Source organism: Cygnus atratus, chromosome 3 (assembly GCF_013377495.2).
Source record: "Cygnus atratus isolate AKBS03 ecotype Queensland, Australia chromosome 3, CAtr_DNAZoo_HiC_assembly, whole genome shotgun sequence".
Lineage (NCBI taxonomy): Eukaryota > Metazoa > Chordata > Aves > Anseriformes > Anatidae > Cygnus > Cygnus atratus.
In genome coordinates this window covers 32,796,248-32,823,487 of record NC_066364.1, presented here as the reverse complement: position 1 = coordinate 32,823,487, position 27,240 = coordinate 32,796,248, and the positions used below count along the sequence as shown (strand labels likewise).

At 37.8% G+C, this 27,240-nt stretch overlaps 1 protein-coding gene across 1 annotated transcript in view; it reads right to left on the bottom strand.

The window, feature by feature from the left end:
- Positions 1 to 27,240, bottom strand: part of CD109 (CD109 molecule) — an 82,390-nt gene that overhangs the window by 27,653 nt on the left and 27,497 nt on the right. The window contains 19 exon segments of the mRNA XM_035542938.1: positions 3,483 to 3,659; positions 4,817 to 4,961; positions 6,548 to 6,766; positions 6,969 to 7,082; positions 9,707 to 9,824; positions 10,641 to 10,776; positions 11,305 to 11,365; positions 11,811 to 11,839; positions 11,842 to 11,884; positions 12,668 to 12,820; positions 15,301 to 15,477; positions 17,495 to 17,557; positions 17,652 to 17,753; positions 18,079 to 18,318; positions 20,065 to 20,174; positions 21,046 to 21,181; positions 21,997 to 22,093; positions 24,311 to 24,395; positions 25,048 to 25,087. Coding sequence (XP_035398831.1) covers positions 3,483 to 3,659; positions 4,817 to 4,961; positions 6,548 to 6,766; positions 6,969 to 7,082; positions 9,707 to 9,824; positions 10,641 to 10,776; positions 11,305 to 11,365; positions 11,811 to 11,839; positions 11,842 to 11,884; positions 12,668 to 12,820; positions 15,301 to 15,477; positions 17,495 to 17,557; positions 17,652 to 17,753; positions 18,079 to 18,318; positions 20,065 to 20,174; positions 21,046 to 21,181; positions 21,997 to 22,093; positions 24,311 to 24,395; positions 25,048 to 25,087 — 2,245 coding nt within the window.

Genomic DNA, 27,240 nt, shown 5'->3' with positions numbered 1-27,240 from the left:
TCCAAATATTCCTCAGTATCCAGACCAAGTGTAGCTTTCTCCTGACTGCTGAACATCTATAGTAGAAGGGCCACAAAGGCTTACTAGCTGCTCATGACCAGCAGCAGTGTCCTTACTCAACAGCTGACTTCAGTGCAGAACCAGCATTTGTTAATGTTCCAAAGAAAGAGTTCCCTAAAATATGCTACTCACTGTAGTCTCTGATTCGTAAAACCTTCCTTACCCTACATTTTGCTTGCCATTTGTGTATCGAGAACAACCATATCTATTAATAGCGTTTCACGAGACACCTTTTTATCTCCCTCCCACCCCCTTTTTTATTTCATGGCTGTACTATTTCAGTTATTATAATTAAGAAACAATATTCGTTAGTCTAACATCTGACATTCATATAGACAGAATACCGAACCAGTCAGGCAGAAGGAAAAGCCTCAAGCAAGGTTTTATAAAGGCATTTGCATCATTAAGTCCTACAGAAAGGAAGGAGAGCAAATACTGGTTATCTTTACAAACAGGCCCCATAAGACCCATCCAACTAAAACTATTACCTACAACATTTTCCTTGTTTTTATTGATAAAAGGATTTATCACTTGCTTACATACTACCCTGAATACAGACATTGTGTGAACCACAGCCGTAATTACTGAGGAACAAATGCCCTGGTCCCTCAATCTTTGTTATGACATAAGATGAACTCCTACTCAGGGTCTCTATAACAGAAGAAATATAAATACATGAGCCTAAACTGCTACATTATACCAGTATGGCTTTCCCTATAAACTATTACCCCAGTGGTATCGAGTTTAGTTTTTGTCTCCTTAGAAGTGCTTAACATTACAATTTCCCACTTAAACATTTTTTAAATGTATTTAGCACAACAACAGTGGTTGTTAAACCATCATTAAAACTGGTGAATCCTTCCCAGGCAGACGAATCTGTCATCTCAGTTAACAATCTTGAGAAGTCAAGAATTCTTAAGTAGGAGGAAAAAGGAATTAAGTGGCAAAAGTTGCTGTCCAAGTTTTAACCTCAAAATAATGTGCCACGAGGAACGCAAATATATGCATACATACAGATTACCTCCTCTTCAAAAATACCTGACTGTAAGGCCCAAAAGGTGAGGTCTTCTGTTTCTTCACAGAACAGGCAATACACAGAAATAAGGATTATAGCCACCCTCCACCAGTAGTGTAAAAGCACCGAACTAAGACCAACAGCTTACAAAGACTTCTGAGCAGCCACTGCACAAAAATAAATTTATCTCCAAATTTACTAGGATTGAGAAGGAATGGAAAGATGAGCAGAACCAGAGGAAGGACAGCTATTTCCTACACTCCCTTTGCTTTCTTCTTAACGCCAAGCCCCTTGCAGTCACGCAAAAATCTTCAAACACTAGAGTATCTAACACAGGGATGTCTGCAGAAATGCTGAAACAATAGATCTGAGGGCTGTGAACCCCCATGTTTGTTCCAATGGACACTCAATCAGACGTGAAAAATGACACTTCAAATGTCAACACATACAACTGGAAAGGCAAGGAAAAGAAGGATCCTATTATGAAGATGTACTCTAATACTCCCAGAGGACTGGCTGAAACCCAAAAGATGTAGGAGACTAGCGGAGGCAGGCTAAAAGAAGAGTACATCAGGATGGAAAGGACTTCAGAAATATGCGAAGGACTAAAAGGTCTTATGTTTCAAACAGTTTGAAAATATTGTTCCAACTCTGCTTGCCTGTGTCTAGCACCAAAGTTTTCAGACCAACCAGTTTGTTTTTTTTTTAATTCCAAAGTGATTTCAAGACAGGATCTGTAATTTCCACAACTGAAATATTTTTTATTTTTTTTAAAGACAGCTATTTTGCATTGCCTTTGCTCTAGGTAAATAAAATCTGGTAAAAGAAAAGTAACTACTTCTAGCTATGTTTCCTTCCCCCAACTAACATTTAGTCTTAAAATTAGTACATTTACTTCAGATTATGAGGTCACTCTTTCAAATATTTAGTGGATTTTGACATATAAAATAAAGTCTGTTTTAAATTAAACTACACGACAATACTTTCAAAAATGGAGCTTATGAAAAGTTGCAACTCAAACTAAAGATAAACTTCTCCTTTACGATTGCATTTAAGTGAACCAGTGCAACAACTGAAATCAGTTGTAAAGATGAAGAAAAAATGACGTTTAGATCATGGTTCTGTTTTATCTTAAGGTTACAAATATTTCTTCATATTTTGCTTTGGCTACCACAGCGTTAAGAACATGTACCTAAATTCAAAAGCCTGGGAAAAAGCTGAGTAACATAATGCTTTGTATATGAGTGACATTTAATCCTATAGTCTTCACTTGCTTTAAAATAACTTTTATAAATCACTTACTGGAAAATTTCGGGAAATTATGGTATTACAACTCAATCTTCAAAGAGTGGTAGATTGCTTACACACTTCAGTGTAGCTGTTTACATAACATGTCTTTTTTCTTACTTTTCAACTAAACAGTGTAGTAGGAAGGGTTTAAAAAAATGCATTTGACTAGTTTTGACACAAAATTGGGTTCTTGACGAAAGGAAAATTTATTTTGAAATGTGTTTTCTCCAAGGAAAATTTCAACATCTTAAAAAAAAAAAAAAACAGACAAAAAAAAACAAAACACCAAAAAAAAAATCATACTTACAGAGAGTAAAAAAGGATCTGAAAATGTCATCATTCTGCCTTAGTAGTGGTGTAGCTCAGATGAGGATCATCTCACTCCTCTCTGTGAACCACACTCAGCACGTGGGGTGCCACATGGTGATTGTGGTACATCACATATTCCACCTTACCCAGAAGGCACAAGGAAGCATGCTTCCTTGTGCAATTATGCTCTCCACACTTGATGATGCCCTGAAGTATTTCCAGGTTAAAATATAAAACCATTTCCAACTGCAGTTTTCCAGTTTTCAATTGGCAGCACAGAGTTCAATTCTGACCAAGTCTAAAACTTGGATGGGCAAACACCAGTCACCCGAGCAAGCATCATTCCTTGAGGTCTGCAAGGACACGGCAGGATGTGCATGCTGTCACTGAGGACAGATATAAACATGGGATGGCTATGGTCCTCGCTGACCCCTGACTAGTTTTCACCTTCTGTGCCTCAAGCAGAGATCAGAAATGTTTGCTCATGCATGGTTTTATTAAAGGAAAGATAGCAACCCCCAAGGAAAGCTACATGAATTGCCTTCTAAAATGAAGTTTCCCTCTGAAAAGTAACTATATAAAAATGACGTGTTTTTTCAGAGCAAACTTGCCCTTGTAAATAAAATTATTTGCTCTTTAATTCTATCATCTCAGAAGAAAAAGGAAAAGAAAGAAAAAGCTAAGTTTTTCTTCCAGTTCACACAACACAATAGAACAGGATTTCAGATAGCAAATGCAAAGTCACAGATAGATTTTTAAGAATTCTTACTAGCAAAAGATAACATCTTTTTTTTTTAAGCATACACACCTTTTCTCATAAATGATACAGCTTTTGATTTAATATCCTCTCTCATCTGCCCAGTTTTAGTGAGGTATTGCAAAATATATACATTTGGAGCAAAATTGATCATATTCTGTTCACCACAGCCATAAGGCATCTTAATCAATGATGACAAACCATTGATAGAAGGTCCAAGTAAATCACCTGAAAGATAAAATTAAAGCTTAATGCAAATAAATTTAATCTTAATGCAACTAAATGTATGCATAACACATAAAGGGTGGTATCAGCTAAGCTGGGAGAAAATATGATACATTAGAAATGTATGTACTAAACACCACTAATCAGGCAGAAAACTTCATTAACCACGCACAGTCTTCTCATCAGCTTTTTGCCCACTGACCAATCTCCCCTCAGAGCTTTCCTGACCTTCCTGACAGGATAATTTCAAACAGACACCATTTTAAAAAGCCAAAAGTTATTTTCTCTAGGATAGTGTTACAGTAATTGCACATATTTCGAATTTCCTGTATTTCTATTCTCACCCAGAGTTATCAAAGCCTAGGAGTCACAAGGACCAACTATCAGCTGAATTTTAGGTTGTATTCTCCAGATAAGCAGAATTTAAACACAAAACTAGCAAACTGCAGGACCTTCATTACTAAAATCTGACTCCCTCTCTAACTCTGAAAAAGGACAGTCAATATCATAACACTGTAAATGAAATAAATAAAATGAATAACACACTCCGTCTATACAGTCTTTTTATGCTTCATCCAATGCACGATGAAAAATGATTTTGAACTAATGATTCAGCCCATAGCAGTTAAATCAAAATTAACACAGTTCCTGAAAAACCTATAAAGCAACAACCATACAGGGAAAAGTCTTATAGAAGGAGATCGTTTAGTAGATCTGAGAAAAGCTCTGGAAAATCCTGCTGTGGTAGCTCAGAATATTACATGTCAACCTCCCTGGTCTACTTGACAGAGTTTACTGCTTCCAGTAACTACTGGCAACTGCCTCATTCTTTATAAAGCACCTATGACTGCAGTGCAGGAGATACCAGCACCTGGATTATGGACACATGTTAAATTTGGTGACCATGCCATAACTTGCAAGAGGATATTACATATGCCAAACACTGCTAATGAAGACCAGTCCTTCCACAACTATATGCAATACAGATACCCTAGACTTTCAAAAGCAGTGGTAGTGGCATGCTGTACCTTCATGCTCTGTCTTAGGTACTAGCTGAGTTCAGCAAAAGCCCAGCAGGCAACAAACTATTCTTAAAACAATGACAAAAAACAGCTGACCAACAAATAATAAAGATGGAAATAAAACAAAATAATCCTTACCAACAGCAGTGACCTGCACTCTCTCACTGCCACTTACAACATCAGAAGGAAAAGTGAAATCCAAAGTATTTGACACCGCTCGTGGTTTACGCCCAGTTAAATCCAAAAGGAGTGTCTGAGAATATGTCTGTTCCAATCCTTCAGCCTATCGAAAAAAACAGAGAGGATTATTGTAATTTCCAACAGTTTGCTGCTTTTTGGATTGGGACTATATGCTTACTGTGCTGAGACATCTAAAGCTCTGTCAGATATTTTGCACTGCTTCCTAACCTGTCAAGAACCTGAGCTATTGGCCCGTCTGAACTGAAACAGAAAAGTTATTATAATAAAGACTTGCCTCCACTATTTGCTTCTAGAGAGCACATGTTAATTATAAAAATACACCTACAAAATCAATGAAAGCATCTTTTGATTCCAGTGAGCTCAATGCCAAGCACGGAGCTCCATGACCAAGCATATTACAAGGCCAGAAGCAGTCTTGAACATGAGCCAGCAAAGGGACCTTGTGGCAAAGGTAGCCAACTGCATTCTGTGATGCATCAGTGAAAGCACTGCCAGCAGGTTGAGGAAGGTGATCCTCCACTCAGCACTGGTGAGACATCTGGAGTACTGGGTCTAGTTGTGGGCTCAGCAGTACAAGAAACATGGACAGACTGGAGTGAGTCCAGCCAAGAGGCACAAAAACAATTAAATGCTTAGAGCACCTGTCATACAAGGAGAGGCAGAGAGAGCTAGGACTGCTCGGTCTGGAGAAGAGAAGGTTCAAGAAGAATCTCAACAATGTATATAAACACCTCATTGGAGGGAGCAAAGAAGATGCAGCCAGGCTCTTCTCAGAAACAGAGACAGACTCTTCTCAGTGATGCCCACTGGCAGAACAGGAGGCGATGGGTACAATTGAAATAAGGGAAATTCCATTCAAATATAAAAAAATATCTTTTTAAAAACATTGTAAGGGTACTCAAACACTAGAACAAGTTGCTCAGACAGGCTGAGAAGTCTCCGTCCTTGGGTATGTTCAAAACCTGACTGACAGGGTCCTGAACATGCTGCTGTTGTCGATCCTGCTCTGAGCAGGAAGGATGAACTACCTGATCTCCAGAAGTCCTTTCTAAACTCAACACTTCTCTGACTCTATAATCTTTAGTAGCTAATTTAGGATGAGATTACAAGTGTCTATTGCCTTCTCCTGAAATGGAGACTAACATGACTCAAATGGTTGGACGTCAGAAGTAAGGCAAGTCTCATCCAAAAGCTTCTGGTTTATCAGAAAATCTGGGTGCTACATTTCCACCACTACCACGATACAGAAATGTTCATAAAAAACAGGCTTTGAACAAAGCCAGGTGCACTAAGAAATTCATTGCATTTATCCATAATACAGTTACTTGGTCCACTCTTGGACCACTTGGTCCACAACAGGTTATGAAGCTAACTGTAGCATCATGAATTCACTAATGTGAAAACAGGTTTTGCTTTGCTTTCAGAAGGACTGGACACATGATCAGTTGTAGAACACGATCTATGTTTTCATTCCTGAAAGAGGTTCTGGAGATTTTTAAAGGAGGAATTTTTTTAAAAGAAGTGCTTTTAACTTAAATCCACCTGACCTGAAACCAACCTTAAAAAATGAGAGGCAGAGAAGTAAATCAGTTTGCCTTTTTGCAACGCTCCGTTATCTATTTAGGGAGTAATTTATCCTTGGAACAAGCCATGCTGACAACTGTTTACCTTTACTAAAACTTTCTGGATGATAGCATCAGAAGCAGCAGATGATATCGCTGTCACTTTGATGGGAATCTCTCCCAGCTGTTTCGGCTTGATTGGGAATTGAACAGTTTTCCCATCTTCACTTGGTACAAATACAGACTGTTGATTTACTGTAGCATTTACTTCATTGGATGTTAAAATAATATCAAAAGCATCACTCACATCCAGGACCACATTAACCTGTAAAATACAATAACATTTGCAATAGCAGGTGTTAATTTTGAAGAACTGCTTTCATAAGCCTCCTTTTTTGGGGTAAATAGAGAAATAGCTTTACAATCTGATTACTGAAGAAAACATTAAGGATCTCAAAAGAGAAAGATGTGATCTCCACCATCCCTCAGTGTCTGGTAACATTCAAATACAGAAAGACTTATTTTACCTCAGCTTCTTCTTTCAAATAATTAAAGATATTCACTTCCAAAATGAACTGCTCTCCTCTGATGACAGAGTATGGAAGGTTTAGGAAAATGAAGAAAGGTTGAAAAGCTTCTAGCTGCAAAACAAGATCAGCACAAAACAGTGAGTCCCTACAATCGGATACCAGTGAGAAGATGACTGTTTAGTATATCTTCTAATTAGAATGTCTCATCTTTAAATACATGACAGTATGTTTACTCATACTCTACAATTAACAAAATGTATTAGTACAGGGCTAAAACAGAAACCAAAGATGCTTCTGCTCATAGCCACCTTTGTTGGAACTCTGCAATGCCATTCAGATGAGAGCTGCTGGACTCCTGGCAGCTTTGACATGGCAAATTCTGACAGAGGCACCTTGTCCGTGTCAATACAGAAATACATGTTGGAACACAAGATAACTAATTCTCCCAAATTCTGTAATTCACCAACGCCTTAGTATAATACATTATTTTGTAAGATTAATCTTGGCCTGAGTTCTACATTATATTTCTAAAAATACATCTTTTATTAATTAAAAGAAAAACTGCAGAAATCTACCAGCAAGCAGTTGCTTTTATCTGTTAACAGAGGCTTTTGGATGAAGTCTTGGCTCTAAGAAGGCAGTGGTAAGTTCTCATCAAGCTGAACGGGATCAAAATTTCACTGTTTATGAACATCCGTACAATAGGAATGGCTGAGGCATGATATCTTTTATTAGTGAAATGTCAACTAAAAATGGTTTTAATTTGGTTTTCATTAAAAAAAAATTCTTCTGTTTTGAATTTCAGATCCAGAAAACCCTCAGACTTCTTTCTATCTAGCAAATATTCCAAAATATTTTGAAGTTGTTTACTAAAGTTTTCAGTGTCAAAAATGTCTTTCACAATTAGAAAAGTTTTGATGGAGAATTTTTGTTTAGTTCTTACTCAATGTTTTCACTAGGTACATATTTCCTTTGATTTTGTTTTGTTTTGTTTTTTTCCTTTAAACCTCTTGCAATACTAAATTTTAACACTCTGAAATATCCCAGTATCCTACAATAAAATGCAATAAGATAAAATTATCAACACTCCATGTAGTAGAAGTCATATAAAAACAAGATGTAAAGCAGGAAATGACATTAAGCACACAGAATTATTTATTTCCCCATCACAGTTTTCATGCATTTCTTTTATTTGCCTCTCTGTATGGTACTGATTAACATGTTTCAGCCATATGGAACTCCAAGCACAATCTAAACATCCCAACAAGGGTGAAGTACTGAGCAGTGCATGTTGGTGATTATAGTTAAGGAATAATCTCAACATCTGCTCTACTTGCAGCTTTCTCAAATTTGAGGGTGAGGGGCCAAGTATATATTTTCATATAGTTTGAATCAGAAAGCTATCCCTCTTTCTGTCTCACCTCTGCCAAGCTGAGTGAAAGAAACAAGAATCATGATTCCAGTCTCAAAGGAGCCTCAGCCACAAAATACAGATCAGGTTCCAAATTTTGTAGTGGAGTTTTGGTCAGGATGTTCAAAGCACATGATCTGTGTCTAGTGTAGCAGCCATCTACAAAATCTGGGTCTATATCTGGGTTTGGATCCTGAAAGATGCCCCTCCCCAGGAATTCGAGGCCATGAGAACTTCACTGAGTAAAGGGCTGTCTCCAAGCTAAGTCCTGGCATCAAGTGGGAAATCTATGACCCAGTACTGCACAATTTCAACCCTTCTAACCTTATGCACTTACGTGGAGATGTCTCAGTTAAGAATGCAGTTTCTCTAGGATTTTTACATAACGAATGGAATGAGATAACTACCTTCAGAGAATCAGAGAATTCAATACATACAAAATACTACTTAAATGAAGTATCAAAAAGTAATTCCTATTTTAAAGAGGTGAAAATCACTTTCTCTAGGAAGCTGTTTCCATTAGCATAAAGTGAGCCTAAGACTACTGCATTTTGATACCGGAAATCTCAGGTTAGAGGTTTAAATTAAGGAGTGCTGACTTTAGCTTAAATTGCTAAACTCTCCTTGAACACTCAGAAGTACAAAAAGAGCCACAAGAGAGAGGAACTTGACAGCAATAAGCACCTCATCCTGGTGCTTGATCTCCATGTCCACTCTTCCTCACACTAAATTACCCAAAAACGGAGTTCCTATGTTTAGTCCAAGACTGGTTTTGACAGGTAAGTGAAAGTGATGCCAGAATTTAGTCTTTAAGCAATTGTCCTGTTCTCCCTCCTGGGGTAAGCTCTACAACAGAAGAATTGTGGCATGATCTTTCCAGCAGACAACATGCTTCTCCTACCCCAGCCACCTTTTTCCAGCTAGTCTGTGTAAACTTACCTGCATGAAGTAGCATGATTCCTGTGCAGAGAAATTATGGAAAATGGAAATATGCTGTCCTCAGGGAGTCATTCTCCCCTTACCATGTCATGTACAAAAGCTCTGAAGCGCACACATCCTGAAAGTGCTCTAACAAAACAACCACTCCAACAAGAATGAGCACCCAAGTATCTGTGTAATGTCTGTTATTCATATGAGCATGAAGGGAAGGCAGACAGAGTATCATATATGACTTCACTATGATGTTTTCTTTACAGTTTGAATACGCATGCAATCACTTCTTTAGTACAAAGAGACAGCTGCTGTTAGAACTAAAACGCAGTTTCCAATTAGTAACCTACAGTGTTAACGGCATTTAAAGTAGAACTGTTGAGTGCTGCGGTACCTCTACTGGAGCAGTTGTCACTCCAAGCCCGCTGTTTTCAGAAAGCACAAAAGCACTGGCTACCCAGGACGTGATGGTATCAGGCACAGTGACTTCCATTGTGGTATCCGCATCAGATCTGATGACAGAAGGACATAGCTGATTTTCAAAAGCATCCATTTACAGACATGAGTAAGAAAACATGAATGTTTAAAAAACATTAAAAATAAACCCTAAACCCTTGGCAGGAAAAGCTGTTGATTATCTGCTTTCCTTTTCCTAATCATTTAGAAATATTTGTGATGGGATCAAAATGATTAAAACGTTTAAATTATTTTAAATTTCATAAATTGAAGGGAATTACATTTAATCACATTACGTTTAATCAAATTTTACAGATTTCGTAAAACAATCATAGAATCATAGAATATCCTGAGTTGGAAGGGACCCATAAGGATCATCGAGTCCAACTCCAACAATCCCCAGTGATAGCTGTTTCCCTAACTTCTTAGACGTGAAGGAATACAACATTTGTGCTTCACAACACAGGTCGGATTTCACCATCCCTTTGATAGTTTGAACTGCTCCTTGAACTAGGTACAGACAAGAACAGATGTCAGCTTCTGGGTCACAGTCTTCTCATGTACTGTAGAGAAGAACATTGAGTCTCCCTGTGAGTTAGCTCTCCATCTGTAAAAGGAAGATAATTCCTTTTGTCTCTAGGATTTTCATCTACTTTCTATTGAAACTGTAAGGCATTCTGCCAAGAATTGTCCTGTTGCGAAATGCCTCATTTGGTGGGCCTCCAATCTCACTTGTGGCCTCTAGATGGTAGTAGAATATAAATAATACCACATTTTTAAGCAATATTTTTCAGCACCAATGCAAAATACTAAAACCTACAGAATAACAACAGCAAGAGTAAGTAAGTTTCCTTTTACTTCTAATTTTATACCTAGTTTTGGTATCGATCCAAAGCCAAGTCTCCGGAAAATGTGTCCTCACATAGGGAGTGCTGAAATCAAGAGGTCCATCTCTAGCTACCGGCATATCATCACCAAAACCATCCTCTATGGGTATCATTCCATCATCTACAAAACAAAAGGTATTGTCCTACCTACAAATGTCTATGCTTAAAAAAAAAAAAAAAGTGCTTGCAGTATAATTTACAGCTTTATTACATATGTTAACACTACTCCATGACATCAGGAACTATTTTTTTGTCTTTTTTTTAAATTTAGTTTTGTTTAATAAAAGAAGTTTCACAAGAACATAAAGTTTCAACATGGCCCCTCCAGACTCCTTCTGCAACTGACATAATATGGCTACATATAATAAAATGACAAACCACTGCCATGTATATCAACTGGAACGACAATGAAAAACTCCATTTACCCTCAGCCCCTTGATGAGTAGGATCACTCAGGACAGCAGCAAATACCAAGTTCTAAAAATAGTAACTATATGAATTTTGCATGTTTTAAACCAGTAATGGTTTGCAAGGCTGGATGCAGCCTGCATGTATACTACAGTAAGACAACCTAACAGGGGCCCTAACCCATGAATTTCCTTTCCCACTCAATAAATTAGATTTGGTTACATTTATTTTTATTACTTACAAAAAAAATGGTCTTTATCCTCCTCAAGAATTGCATCAGTTGATACCCAAAGGCTGCATTTCTGGATAAAATTTATACAATATATCTCAATATAGGACATTCAGGACATCAGCAATGCTCGTCCTATTTTCTTTTTAAGAAAATAGAGTCACCATAATAAAGCAATTATAGACCCAAAGCAAGTAACGCACAGGAACCAACAAAACTCAGACTATCTGAATATTGCCTTAATAACAGAAAACTTTTTAAAAGGAAGACATTATCAAGCATAATGCAAGCCATATTTATGGAAGTATAAACATATTTCTTTGCATTCATGGTATTTACATGTTGATAAATTTACAATTCAAAATCTATTTAAGCGACAAAAGCTGTAGACTGTTGTCTACCGTCCCAAGCTTTAAAAGGGGCATTGACAGCCTTTTCTTCTAGTAAGAGATGTCCAAACCACAAAGCAGAACCCTGCCACACCCAGAAAAACAGCATCTAAAAAATGAAAAAGGTACCTGAAAGACACCAAAAGAACCTCTGATCAGGGGAAATACTGTGCGGTGTTGTATAAGTTGAGTTCATGAAATACCTAGGACAAAAAAAAAAAAAAAGCATCACCCAAACAGTAAATGCAAACTCACATTTTTTTCCAGAATTTTCACTGTTACAGATGCTAATTTATGGAGCTGTACCTCAAGCAGTAGCTCTGTTAAGTCTCACATAAAAGAGAAAAGAATCCATGATGAGATGAATGGGATTAGGCTGCATTAATTTCATAATTAACAGATGAGTGACTGAGATTACATAAACCTATAATAGGACCCTACAGCCCACTGATACTTTATAGCACTTAGGCTAATATGTCACCTGGGCACTTTAGGAATGATAAATGAACTCTTTCAGCTTGTAGGTGCACCAGAGCTTCTGCAAGTAAAGGAAATTCAAACAGACGAATAATTAATTTCATTCCTCAAAAAATAAAATTATTTTTATTATTTTATGTTGCACATTATTAAAGAGCACAATGCACAAATCATGGGGAGTTTCTGTAACTTTTTTCGTCTTCCCCAAAAGAATAAACTGTCAAGTGTTAACTGAGCAGTTTCTTGAATGGAAACCAAATTAAGTATTAGTTTGAATTAGAAATGCTGGGCCTATCACCTTGTAAGCCTTAGAGTCTTTTCTACCTTAGAGTCTTTTCTGCTCATGTAGATAAGCTACTTGCAGAAGTGGGGAAAAAAAACTGCAGAATTAAGAAATACAAATTATGCCCAAAGAACATTACTCATTCGGCATATAAGTTGTAATATTTACAAAAACATACATCTTTCACGCACGCAATTATGAAAACCTTTTTTCGCCATATACTCACGGAATCTTCTGTTATGTCACTACTTTCTCCTAGGAGCTTTGTACTTTTATCAACAACTGCAAGTCCAATTACTGATCCTGGGTCTGTTGTACTGATTTTGAGAGAGACTTTGTCAGATGGCTTGACCTTATCTTTGCTCCACGAAATTTTAATCTAAAAAAAAAAGTAAAAAAAAGTGACACTGGCTTAAATTATAACTGATATTTACAGTCAGCTAACAACTCTAAGGAAGCATTTTCTTAGTTGTCTATCATTAATAGTTATAGCTGATTTGCATTTCCTAGGACCTTTGAAAAACTACCACGGCATTCCTTCTGCTCTCTTGATCTTGCAGCTGATCAGTTCCCTGGGCAGGACAGGATCCACAGTCATTTCAAACAACTCTTAGAATGTAAGTAGCAATCTCTTGAGCTACAACAATACACTGGTCTCTACAACTAAGGGCAGTAAATGAAATTACTTCTCTCTTTCTATCAATGTACATACAACACAGCATGTAATGCATTTCAGGAAAGGTATTTTTGGGAAAAACTCCATCCCTGAAAGATTCCAATGAAGTGTTCCACAGTGACATCAACATGGAAAAAGGGATTTATATAGTGGATGCATGTGCAAGGAATGAGGACATGAAGAGGCTAACACAGCATCAGTATGCCTTCCTAGAGGGTAGTGAAGAGAGGAAGTGTCATTCATATGACCATTTGAGATGTCCCACAGCACAGTCCGGCCCTTCGCTCCCTCCCCAGAAGCGGATAGGTCTCCACAGGACCTGTGTTCAAGACACTGGGTGTTCAAGGTATTGGGTGTTCAAGGTATTGGGTATTCAAGGATATTGGCCTGGGACCAGTAGGTATTTGAGTATCTTAAACACCATGTGGCCTTTAGGAGGATACTAAATGCCTACACTTCAGCAACTGAATCCTGATCCGACATATAAATTCATATTTGGATATCTGAATCTACAGCCCAGTCATATCTTTTCTCTGATAATCTGTGCAAGAATATCTTCCATGTACATTCAGTACAAAAATTACAGAGGAACAGCAAACATGCCAATGCTAGCAACATAAATGCAATCAGCAGCATGTGATGCACTGTAAATGGACATCCGACTGATTCATGCAGAAAAATGGTTTGCTTCTGCTTAAAGCACACTGAGGCACTGCAGCTCTGTGTGTTTGACTTTACCAGTTCATTTACAGAAACAAGATGCCAGGCATAGCTACAAAGATTACAATGAAGGTAAGTTTCCACAGTATGAAATTAATTTCAGTGGCTAGTGCTCCAGTGAAGGAATGGAAAGAACTTGAAATTTTGAACCCTTTGAGATCAGCTCTTTCCCTGTCTGACATTTTTCACTAGCTAGTCTTCATAGCAAATGCTAAATTCTTGTAATTTATCTTCTCAATTTTTCATCCTCTCTATGTACACTATGACAGTATTTTTCATCTATAAACTACATTTAATTGAACTGGCATTTTCAAGGTCAGGCTTTACATCATTGCTGCAAAATATACTGCAATCATTTGTGAATGCTGCAATCAGTGGGAAGCTTTCTATTTGTTTCCAGAAGGCTGAACCAAACAGTTATGCTTTCCCACTAGAAATATCTTCCTGTCTCTATCCTAAAACTCCCAAGTTTCAACTAAATTATCTTACCTGTTTTCTGTTTATTTACATTTTTGGACACTGGTGCATAATAAGCTTAATGTACAAGTGTGTGTCTGCTGATCCTTTGCTATCTTGCCTCTCCACCTCCTTATTCTGTGTGATAACAACAGTCAGATCCTAAACATGGATGAGTCACGAAGAGTATGTAACAGGCAACCATTTTGCACACAGGAATAAAACGAACAGTGTTGCCACTGATCTATGATTATAAGTGTTAAATTTCCATGGGTAGGAAGAATTTGAACCCATTGTGAGTCCTTGGTTGGTCTCACCTGTAAAAAGTCACAGTGAGGCTTTTATTAGCCGAAAGGACCAAATCTCATCCTGGTAAGTAAGCTGGAAAATCGATTCATTTCTGCCTATAGTTGTTTTCTCAATCTTCAAGCTTTTTTGAGTTGAAGTGTGCACAGTCCCAGTAAACATTGGCCACATTCACTAATGATACTGCCAAAAAGGCTGCCTCTGTGCTTCCACAAGGAAAACTAGGAGGACTCTCAGCTTGCAGAAGGAAGATCTTTTTGCAAGGTCTCCTCAGAGACGCTGCTGTGTGCATGGCTCCCTGTGGTCGCACCATGTACAATGTGACCACCACTTGGCTAGAGGAAGGTCTTTGTAAATGTTTGCAATTCCACACTTCAAGGACTTAGTATCTTTCCACTGTATTGTCCAGAGCAGTCTTTGGCTCAGTGATTGGCCAAACTATTAAAAGCAAGAGGAGATGTCTGTCTGTTTACGGGGAATATGTAGGGCTACTAGAAATTTACACAGATACGAAATAGCCCTACATTTATAGCTGGGCCCTAACTGTACTGGCATGATTAAAAGTCTTTCCAAAGACTTGCACAAACCTCAGATTAGATCCACAAAGAGGATACACATTTACAATCTTGCGATCTGAACTACTGGTTACCATGCAACAAAGACAGAAACATGGTCTCAGGCTCAGGTTCAGGATAGCTTACCTTGTTGTCCAAAACAGGCTGAACAGGGATAGTAAGAGCATCATTCACAACTGCTCCAAGCTCATCAACATAGAATACAAGTATGCATGCCAAAGGAGCCCAGGAATTTTCTGCTGTTAAACTGAATGTTTTTGCAGCCATTGTGCCAGAAGCCATAATTTGTTCCTTAGATAACACCTGAAAGGGAAAAATTAAACACTTCATCTGTTGGCATCTCAGTATGTCACAAGCTCTGCAATTCCTTCTACAAATAGCTGTTAAAAGAAGAGGTATATAGCTGTGATTTTTTCTAACACTTGATTGACTAGTTCTACAAGACTTGGTATGGAATGAGGGGGTAATGTAATATTTAAATATTAGAAATAACTTTTTCCATGCCTTAATTCCCCTATCACTACAGACAATAGTGAACTATAACAATGACTGCACAGCATATTATGTGCTACAAGAACATAAAAATGCAACAGTAATACAACTGGATCATGCAGGTCATCTACAGCAACATTTGAGTTTGGATCAGGAATATAGTTTTGATGCAAATCTTCCAAGAACCCCTACTTGCTACATTTTGATTTTAACTTGGAGAGTGTGAATTTAGGCCCACTAACATACCGCAGACAAGAACAGGCATTCAGTTTACCTTACAGCCTACCTCAGAACATCTGCAGTGCAGACATCAGGCCCATAGCTTCAGCTTTTCACTCGAAACCTGCTCCTACTAGACCATAACACTTAGGAATGAAGACAGAGCCATGAAGGGCAGTTCCCTGCCTTTGACTGTATGGACCTCATTGCTTCCCTTGGCTTACCAAATTGATTTCCCCCCCCCAACCACTTTGACTGTAACCTCTTCCCTCCAATGGCTAAAAACTAATAAGGCCAGCTTATGCCTATTTGGTCTGACAAAATTTCTTCAGCTTAAATAGCTCTTTTTCACCTCCATATCTAGTTCTACCTAGTGAGACAACAAATAACTTTATAGTGAGACAACAAATAACTAAAATGTAACTAAGAAAGACATTATTTGAACCAAACAATAGAAGTGTATACAGAAATGTGGTAGAAATTATAAATTCATAGATTTTACAGACAGATATATAAACACAAACACTGATATGTGGGTGAGGGTTGTAATTTTCCACCTTTTTGACTAGTGTTTTCAAAAAACTATTTAATTTACACCATTTAACTATTTAACTTGGTTGGGAAAACTATCTTGGGGATGCCTCAAAACCACCTTCATTTTCATTTAAAAGCTAAAGAAAGTTTGCAAATCTCTTGCCTCAGACAACCAAGTAACAGATCAGACATTAATATTATTTCTAAAACAAAAGGTATGCCTCCAAACTTCATGCTTTAAAATCTTCTAGAGACCTTTCCTACTTTAGAAAATAAAAAAGAATGCCTGCATTTCATATTGTCTTAAGGTCTTCCTTATTCACCTTGCTACTAAGGCCTCTGAAAAATAAAGAACTGCAGTCATTGTAATAATGATGGCATAGACTGTGCACAAGTCACGCATGTATTAAGGACGGGATGGGAGACTGCTGATGGTGTAATTAACCCTTCCATCTGGATACTGTAAGATATAGTTCAGCAGCTGAGCCATTTAACCAAGCCATTTATTTTTAAAATGCATCTCCGTGAAGTTCCCTTGTTAACACTGCACCCTTCCCACTGGACCACTCATTTCTCAGCAGGCAGGTCTTCTCTTGGCCCTGTGCCTGCAGGCTGAGCCCTGTCAGCCCCACACCTGCAAACAAGTCCCCTGCTTCTCCCTACATCCACAGGATGTGCTGCCGAGCCCTAGCTTGGGCTTCTCCCAGACACCCCTACTCCTCCCACCGCAGGTTCTCTGTGCAGGAAGAGACAGCACAACTTGCACAGCTCCACCTTGCCCCACATACGCACAAGTAGATGTAACCCAACACCCAAACTAAAGATGCACTTCTCCCAGAGAGCATCTCCTCAGAGAGAGCCACAGGCGTTTCTGCCAGGTAGCAAAATGGGGCTCTCTTTTTTAAAAGGGCCATCCCAGTGCAAAAGAAAAGTTTGGACCAACTCTTTCACAAAGCGCAATTAAAAAAAAAAAAAGGCTGAGTCTTTCTAGTGTTCAATCACATTCCACTTGAATGTTTCTCAAGTTGGTAAAAGTCATCTTGGATTGTCCACATAGGTAAAACCAGTAACTTACCAGATAATGGAATTCTCTTATTGGTTTGTTGCTTGCAATATTCAGCTCAAAAGGTCTCCCAGCCTAGGAAAAGAATGTGATTGATACAGATGAGTATGGAAACATGATGAGTAACTTGAATTGTTTTTATCTTAGAAAGTTTTGTCTCAGACTGTACCTTTATATCCTGGCTCTTTGTTTTAACCTGGAGATAAGTTTCTGTGGGGGAGCTGAAAACATCATAAACTCCTATGTCAGTTCTACTGTTGAGGAACTCTGCCTGTGAAACAATGTAAAACAAAGCTCTTAATAACAGCAAAATCTCTATGTTCACATATATGTTGCTGTGTATAACAGCATGGTACCCGTAATGGCAATACAGGACCACTTCTTGCTTTGGGTATCTGTTTCTTTTTTCCCTTGCTACCTTGGTGCACTTATTTAGATCACATTTAGACAGAGTCCATCTCTAACAAGAATAAGTAAGGAATATGATAGCAGATGGCATATAGGCTGGTGCACATGGCAGGAACAGCATACCACTAATCACAGCCTGCTCAGTTCAGTGTGTTGCTATTTCAAAACATCGTATTACAAAGCAATACCTGAACTCTCAGAGTTTTTGTATTAGATAAGATTGGAAACTCAATATCAACAATTCCATTTTCTGGGACTGTGTAGTTCAGGACATGGACTGTCTTATTTCTCTCCTCTGTTGCCTCGTTCTCAAGGTGAGAAAGTGAAGAATGGTGAGAAAACGAGTCTGACTGTTGTGCAGTGATTGTGACAAGATTTTGTCTCTCTTCACTTGTCAGCTGGTTGCTATCAGAACGTGTCACCTTTAGCTAAAAACAAAAAGAAAAAATGTCCATCAAACAGGGTAAGACTAAAATCCACAACATGCAACATCTAACAATGAATTTGCACTTACATCATCATCCAAAAAAAAAACCACCAAGGGCATTCTCATATTCGTCACACATCAGCAACTTTATTTTACTCCCTTGAGAGCACTGCAGGTAGGCAAGTCAGCCAAAACCAAAATTATTCATAATTCCACTGAGTTTTAAAAAAAAACAAACCCACAGGTGAAACAGGAAAGGTGACCTGCTTTGCCTTTCAGCTCTCTGAATTACAACTCTTCTTCTTAAAGTCCTTGTCTATAGAGAAAAATATCTATATCTAACCTACTACCTGAATACTTAATTTTATCAAAGGATAACCTAATATTACATCATGTGCAGGAGAACACATCAGACACACAGAGATGATACTGAGTCGGATGCCTTTATGGATTCGCCAAAAGAATTAAAGAAAAGACTGAGAACAGGCCCAAAATTGACACAAACCATAAATTCTTCACTCCAACTTCCATCAGTCAGCACTACAGCTTGTATCAACCCTTATTCCCATGAGCAAGCAGATTCTCACCCATAGTAAAACCATTCTCTCTCTGTATTTTATACTCCAAAAATTCAACCTCTACATTTAAAAACACTAATAACCTCTAATAACCTCTACAACCTCTACATTTAAAAACACTAATATTTCCCTTTTCTTTTTCATTTTAAAGGTCTGTCACCCCATTACCTCTCCTCCTCTGCAAGTATTTTCCTATCCTCTGTACAGCACACAGACCTTCACCTCTTAGTAACAGCAGCAGCTGTTCCTCCATGCTCCTTTGGGAGCATTGTTAATATCTCCTTCTCTGCTAGCTGCAGCATTGCTAAATGCCTCAGCTCCCTCTCACTCAGCTCATCTTCAGAGGAGGAAGAAGCAGGTCAGAGCTGAAGTCAAGCTAGGTTGCTGGCAAGGAAAATGAAAAGCACTAAAACCAAAGGCCCAAGCCAGCAGAAAGTTAGAGCTTGAGTCAATCTCTTCCAAAAGTGCATATTCAGCCCATTTTATTGGTATTTAGGGTTAATTTCTACATAGCAAAGGCTCTGGTTGTCTTCAAGAACTATGAAGTCTATTCCCCTCTTCAAGCAAAACGCAGTGATGCAATATGCAACCTCTGTTAAATGGAGAAATGCTGAACACAGACCAGGAGAGCATGAAGAATATGAAATACTTCTGAAAGGACTGTAGATGGTGTGAAAAAAACAGAACAGAATGCAAAGAAGAGGCACTTTCATTTCAGAGCAATGTGGTTTTACAAGTGTTACTTAATTTTGTAACAACTGGTTAGGTTTTTAATATATATATGTATATATAATTCACATTTATAAATATATATATACATTTTATATACAAATATTAGGAGAGTTGGGACTGAATAACTAGTAAAACACAGCCAACTAATGGAAAACACCAGCTAGAAACTGAAAAGATTTCTCTTATGAATTCCAACAAGCTACATTTAAATATATCCTGCTAAACACTACATCATTCCCTGTTCTTTTATCCTTTGCTAGAGCAAATACCTCTCAGCTTAGTATTTCCTGATATGTATCATGAAAAGGAGGTAATTTGAGAACAAAATTGCAAATTACATTTAAAAGTCTGAGGCAAATTTTGGTATCTAAGCAAAAATGAAGAAGAAAGAGTCACACTTGTTTATGTACAAATCATAACGAATCAAAAGAACTTACAGTAGCGATGAAATTCAGAGAAGGTTTAATAACTCTAGAATAGTCCACAAATTCAATAAAATAGTCACTTTGTTTTGGAAATATGACGGTACTTGAATTTTGGGAGATTCCTGTTGAATAATTGTATGCATTTAGACAAGTTTATAACATACATGTTCCTTTAGCAGCAATATCATTTATTGTCAATGATATCTAGATAATTCTATCATTTTTTTCACTGTTTCCTCTCTTATTGCTCTCTACCCTTCCAGCTAAGAACCAATGCAAAGGTGATATACATACTGGTACTATCACCCATGATAATAAATAAGCCAGACCACGCCATGCCATAATTCATCCATACTATTTCAGAATGACAAAAGGAAGGATCTTAAGAATCTCAAATCAGTCAATATCACCTTACTGAGCTTTCTACAGGAAGTCTGTAACAAAACTGACTTTCTGGAACAGGTGGAAGTTTTTTACAATTTTTTTCTTCTAATATGCAAGATGCAACATAACAGGAGCTCACAAGATAGCTCAGTTTGCAAATCAGGCTTTCTAGAAGAGGGTTAGAAAGACAGTGGGCAACACATGGCCAGAGAACTCTTTCTACTGATGTGGTTTACAAGCAAACAAGTAACATAAGTTTATGTCTAAACTCAAGTTTGTAAGACAACCTAATGCTAGTAATCCATAGTGCCTGCTCTTCTCATCAAAAGTGATCAGTCATTGGCTTTAAGCCCCCATTTGAACGAATCCTTTGGTTCCTTAATAAATCATATAGCACAGAACTGTATTCAGCTGAATTAACGGCTGGTTAAACTATTTAATATCTAGGCAAGAAACAGTTCAGATAATATATTTGGATGTGACAGGTTCATATTCCCTTCAGCACACGATACTTCGCTAGTACTTCTAAGCCCCTCTGCATACCACTAAGCTCTTCCAGCATGATCTGCTCTTTGGATTTCTCTTGGAAGACCTCATGCAACAACATACCTGTGAGTGTCTCAGTGACCACAGCGATAATTTCTATTGGCTCTGTGTAATCGTCATCACCACGGTGCCACGACTGATCATCATTCAAGTCTTTCAACAAAAGTTTGTTACAAGTAACATTCACAGATCCATTTATCTACAATGTGGAAAAAAATGTGTACATATAAATAAAATTATACACTTCTACATTGCCAAAGCACTAGTGTCTATGCTTTACAGAAAAAGACAATGAAGAGGACGGTGCCTGAGGGAGGATATACTCTACCCAAATTCCCAGAGCTCAGTTTCTGTAGGCTAAGTGCTGCTGAAGGCCTGAAGTGAGCCGGAAACGACAGACACTATTTAGCTGAAGCTGTTTTTAACGTACTCCACAGCTTAAAATTAAATTTTGCAGAAGGATGCCGTGAATCTCTCAGCACTTTTAAGTCTTCATATCAAAACTGTACATATTCTTACACGTCATGCTCCAGCTCATCTCTAGCATAGCAACTCCAATACAATTACTAGGTAATTAGTAAGCAAAATGCTTTAGTCTCTGCCATACTAGAGTCCCACCTGGACAATTGCAGTGGTCTCTTCTGGCCCTATAATGCATGGTTGAGTGTGCAACGGCACACGTGGCACCAGAAAACATTCCTGGGCACTGGCCTTCCGTCACCTACACTGCTACAAGGGCTTCAGGAATGTTTTTCTACTTGGGCCTGTGAGTGCTCTCCAAAATAACTTCCAGGCACAGTTCAAGGGACTACAGCGGCCAACTATCATTCCCTACAGCCAGTCTGAATGTAGCCACTTTGTACTAGAAAATAAAGAGAGTATAATGCTATTCATGCAAGTCACTCCAGAGACTATGCCAGCAGAACTCAGCACTTGAGAATGGTCCCAAGCATACTTAACCTACAAATGCAGCCACAGCCTTAGAGTCTGCAACACTACTAAGAAAAGACTCACCTCCAATGTTTTTGTTATGTTCCTCTTGTTTTTCCAGTAAGAGACAGGCAGGCAGGTAACTGTTACAGTTCCCTTCACTGGCTTTCCGTATGTATACCTGAAACGCACCAACCAACATCAAACAGTGCACCATCTCAAGAGCTTGGGCTCTCGAAGAGCTTTCAAGGCAAAAGCTTCAACTAAAACATTTTTGCCTTAGTTTTGAATACGACCAGAATGTATTCGTACTTTGAACCATGAAGTTTTCAGCACTGAGACCAGTTTATTGACACTAAAGTCAGAAGCCCAAAACCTAGAGAACATACATAAAAGTCAGAAGTACTGCCCTTTCCTGCACATGAACTCTAGGAGTTTATTACTATTATCAGGGGCTTTAGAATGTAGGCAAATTAACTATGTTATGCTAAGCTGGAAGCAAGTTACTGAACAGAATGCCAATGTAGCATCATAATTAACACGCAGTAGAGCGAAAATGGGATGTGGGAAGTGCAAGTGTTACATTTCCCAAATGCTGCTTGTACAAAGTGAGAGCTTTCAAGATATTTATATTCAAATTATTTAATAATCACAGTGCCAAAAAATCATGGCATTACTGGTCAGCAAACACAATCAGCAGCTGTAGCTAACTTGTAAATTGTAACATACTCGCTTCTTAGAATGCCATTACCAAACTGTAATCAGTGAGTAGTAATAAACTACTAAGTTTCCAAGCTGTATGTAAGAGAAATCATTACATTCAGACCTTACAGAACAGACAAAGGGGAGAAAAAAAATCATTCTAATCCAACAGAACTATTACATTCAGATATGATAACTAAGTACTTTAAATCAGTATGGATTTGATTGGCAGCCACTTAAGCAATGTCAAAGCTGAAAAGCAAAGGAAAAGAATAATCAAGCAGTATAGTTACAGGAAAAATGCAAAATGCTGACCACACTGTCTTGTACCTGAGCTGCAGTCTTTTCCAGCTGACCTAATTACAGTAAGAAGCTGCCATTAAGCCTGAAATGATACTGTCATTTGGTAGCATCCTGTAGTTAATCTAATAGCAGTCCAGAGATGAGAAGGGAAAAAGATTTTATGACATCTACAAGCTTAAAGGACACGAAAAGTCCTCGTATACAGAGACAGTATGCCTATAAAAACAGTCAGTAGGAATGAACTCATTCCTTATAATTAATTACGAAATATCAGTAAAACTTTGGCACTGCTGGGATTCAGTCTCAGACAATTCACTTGTGTCCAAGTCTGGACTTATTGCAGCAGACAGGTACACTTTCAAATATCTTATGAGAGCTTAAAAAAGGAGATAAGTATCCTCTGGCAAACCAAAGCAACTTAGGAAACAGAATTCACATTGGCATATGCTACACTCCAAAAGTAGCACAGAATGGGGGGATCCACTTTTTTTTTTTTTTAATTGCACCTTATCACCTTATGAGAAACCTATATGGTTTATAGTATCAGGTTACATTGCGTCTCAGAAAGGAAGCTTTTTCCCAAATGTTTAACCGTTCCAGCTAAATAGCTTGTTAATCAATCATATCTGTATTTCACTTAAAAGTACCTGTTTAGAAAGCACGCATTTTTATGGAATTAAATAGCTCCAGAAAGACCTTTTCTTTCAGGTCCTCTTGAATGGGTTTATCAAATAGCTTTACTTGGCTCTCATCTTCCCAAAATAAAACTAATTTCCCTTTGAGATTAAAAAATAAAATACAATTTTCACAGCAGTTTACAATAAAGTCTAGTAGTCTACAGTGAAGTCTCTTCTGAACTGCTCAAGAGTTTTTAATTCTTCAGCTATTTATAGGTATAGGTCTTTTGTTAGCCGGTAGAAGCCTGTACTTCAAATCAACAATGTTGACAAACTGGAACAAGAAAGATTCAAATAGAAGCTTGAATAATTTTCCAATTGGTCTAATAAAACATAGTTACTCTACGTACAGACCTTGATGTGGTAACTTGGAGAGCACCATAAAAGAGCCATATTAACAACAAAAATGTCTCAGAACATAAAGTCTCAGAACATACATTAAAAGCAGAAGACTCATGAAACTTTATGAATAAGGCAGATGAAAATATTTTGGCTGTAGTCTAGAAATAACTACACCCAACCAAAAAGGTGCAACTAAGAGTCTGAAGATCTATCCAACACAAAAATACAGTGACTAAAAATGTAAGATAGACAGCTACTTTAGATTAGAAGGTGATTTGTTAGCATTCTAAATATAAGTTTTGGCTTTCAAATTTACAGATACACAATAATTATCTCAACAGTGTGGGTGACAATGGTAACAACGTTTTACTTACTTTGCAGTGACAATACCACTTACATCTTCTTCTCTCAAAGAGTAGTATAATGGTGTTGTTATCATAACATCAAATTTTGGTAAAACTAAAAAGAAAATTACAGGAAGTGTTAAATTCACATAAAAATAATATTTATTTTTTTCTTAAAGTAAAAAGGGTAGAACATGTGGAATATAAGGTAAGATACACTTTTAACCCAAATTGATGCATGCCTCATTCTAAGACTTTCTGTCAAAAGGAGAACACCAAGCATCACAAGAGCAGCCTGTGCACAAACTTGTGTGGCTGAAGTATAAAATGTTCATTTCTCCTCCATCACAGCAAGCTTGTAGGGGAAACTGTACACGTTCATCCTATTCAGCCTTAACAGAATAATCAGCAAGCTTTGTGACCAGATATTATACAGATGTTTTGGGATTAACACATTGCCTGCAAGATCCTGGTAAAACAAGGACAACTGCATCTCAGAGGCTTAAGATAAGTATTTTCAAGATTGCATAACATCCAGACACCACAGCAGTAGGTCATAATAGCTAGCAGAGATAAACAGGGCAACTGATAAGATGATGTTTTTTCTCAGGACAGTCAGTCTCAGAGAAGCAGATTTGAAAAGTAAAATTTCTAGGAGTATTCAGAAGATTTGTGTTAGCCAAGGGAAGCTAGACTCCAAACTCTAAATTAATGGGGACTACGTTACCCATTCTGGTCACTACTTAACGCCCTCATGTAACACTTACCATATTCCATCACTTTAAATTTCTGATAATGAACTTGACCCTATTGAAAAAAAAGTAAGAACATATATACAATTGTGGTTAGATTAGCAAATGTAATGTATCTTTCAGTCCCAAACCCACCCACATTCAAGTTAAATTACAATTGCTGAAATGATATAACTTCAAATTATAGCTCAGCCATCATCACCTCCTGTTACAGAGTTCCTGTAAGAACCAGTTGTAGGTATTTGCACCACAGAAGGATGCAGGAAGCTCACATACAGCAGATTCTAAGTGTATATATAATGAAGACCTCAGAGAGCTTCCAGTCTGTAGACATCTACATATGGCTGGTTTCTGTATAAAAAACTATCTAAGCTATCTGAGCCAGATAGCTTAGAACAACCTAGCGTAAGTATTTACAGTAATCAAGATGAACCACAACAAACCCACCAGCAGTATCTCTACAAGCTCATTCAAAATTAACTCAGGTATGTCTGTGCAAAAGGGAAGCCCTTGCAGTCTACCCAGAGGACCACACCATTTCAAAATCATGTATAATCTTAAGGGTCTTCATTTACTCAAGAATTAGTAACATTTATAGTCTACGGTGTATACTTACTTCAGCAGAGATTACCTTGGGTTTTAACTTCCTTTTATTTGTTGGTTAAAAATCAATGGAAGAAATAAGCAATCGTATAGAATATCAAGTTTCTTGTGTTCTCTTCTATTTTCCTATTTATTTATTTATTTCCTGATTTTCCTCAGAATAACTGAAAGCCTACTCCAGCATATTTTTCAGATTTGGTGCCTTAGGCCATATATTGCACATTCTTGGAAAATGAATTTTAGTTTTTTTTCGTCCCCCTACTCTCTTAACATTAAAAAAATAAAATAAAATAAAATAAAATAAAATAAAATAAAATAAAATAAAATAAAATAAAATATCAGCAGCTTTTTTGTTCTTTGGTACAACAACAGTTGACCCAAAAAGTCATGGTACTGAGCCACATTAATTTTGCTTTCTGCTTTCTTACTCAATTGTTCTTCCCTGCTAGGGTGTGAGTAATTCTGACCAAGCACGCAAGTCCTTTGTCTGCAGCCATATAACCCTTATTCCATGATTTTTTTACAGCATCATGTCAGAAGCTGCCATCAGTAAGGGAATGGCATGAAGTGCCTGGAACTGGAGCTCTGAATCTCAGCTGCTCCGCTTGACACCAGGATTACACTGGAGCAATGCCCAATACTCTCACAAGGCTTTTTTTAATCACTAATAAACCAGACTGTGCCTCACTTCACCATATGGGAAACGTTAACACATTCTTTTGTGATAAACAATGTATCAATGACATAAACAAAGACTAAAAGAGTTGCTAGCATAATACATCTTGTGCCCATATCTTGCTAACCTTTTGATATTCTCAGTTTCAATAAACACATGATGTTGTCAACAGAAAAAATGTTATATAAGAACAGAAATACTTCTCTCAAGAGTTTTATTTGAGGGAAAAAAAAAACACTGATATGTTACTTATGAAACGTTCATGCCAACCTTCATCTGAAAATGTGAAATGATACAAGGATTTGGTATACATGTATATTTATAGAAGTTTGGCTTTAAAATAACAGTAATTAAAAAAATAATAATCCAAGAACACTGTTTTGCCGTGTCCACAAATCTCACGAGTTAGCCGACAACATTTTTTTGCCTGGTTCGGAAGGAGCCGACTTGAATGGTCTCCCCAGCAGCTCCCTTGGGTGCCTGCACGGAAGGGCAGGCAGCAACTGTCCCCATGACCAGAAGAGCTCCTGTGTTGGGATGGGGCATTTGGAGGAGCTCCCGTGCTCGGACAGGGCGTTTGGAGCAGCTCCTGTGCTTGAACAGGGCGTTTCAACACGAAGGCTTCCTCCCTGCTGGCAGGACTGCAGGCCACAGAAGAAAAACAGCCAAAAATAATCCCAAGCCTTAAGCAACACAGGAGCAGCAGAAGAAGGAAAGGGTTCAATCCCCTTTCTTTTTTTTTCCCTCTAAAAAATAAAAATAAAAACCTCCAAGAGGAAAATCTGAGCTCAGCTGGGCTGGAAGAACAGGCTGAGAAACTGAAGGAATCTCCAGTTCCCGAAGGACAGGAAGGGAGAGGCTCCTTTCGAAAGCTTGTTTGCCTCTTTGCTGAAGACCCTTCTGAGACATAGGGAAAGATCAAGACAGCC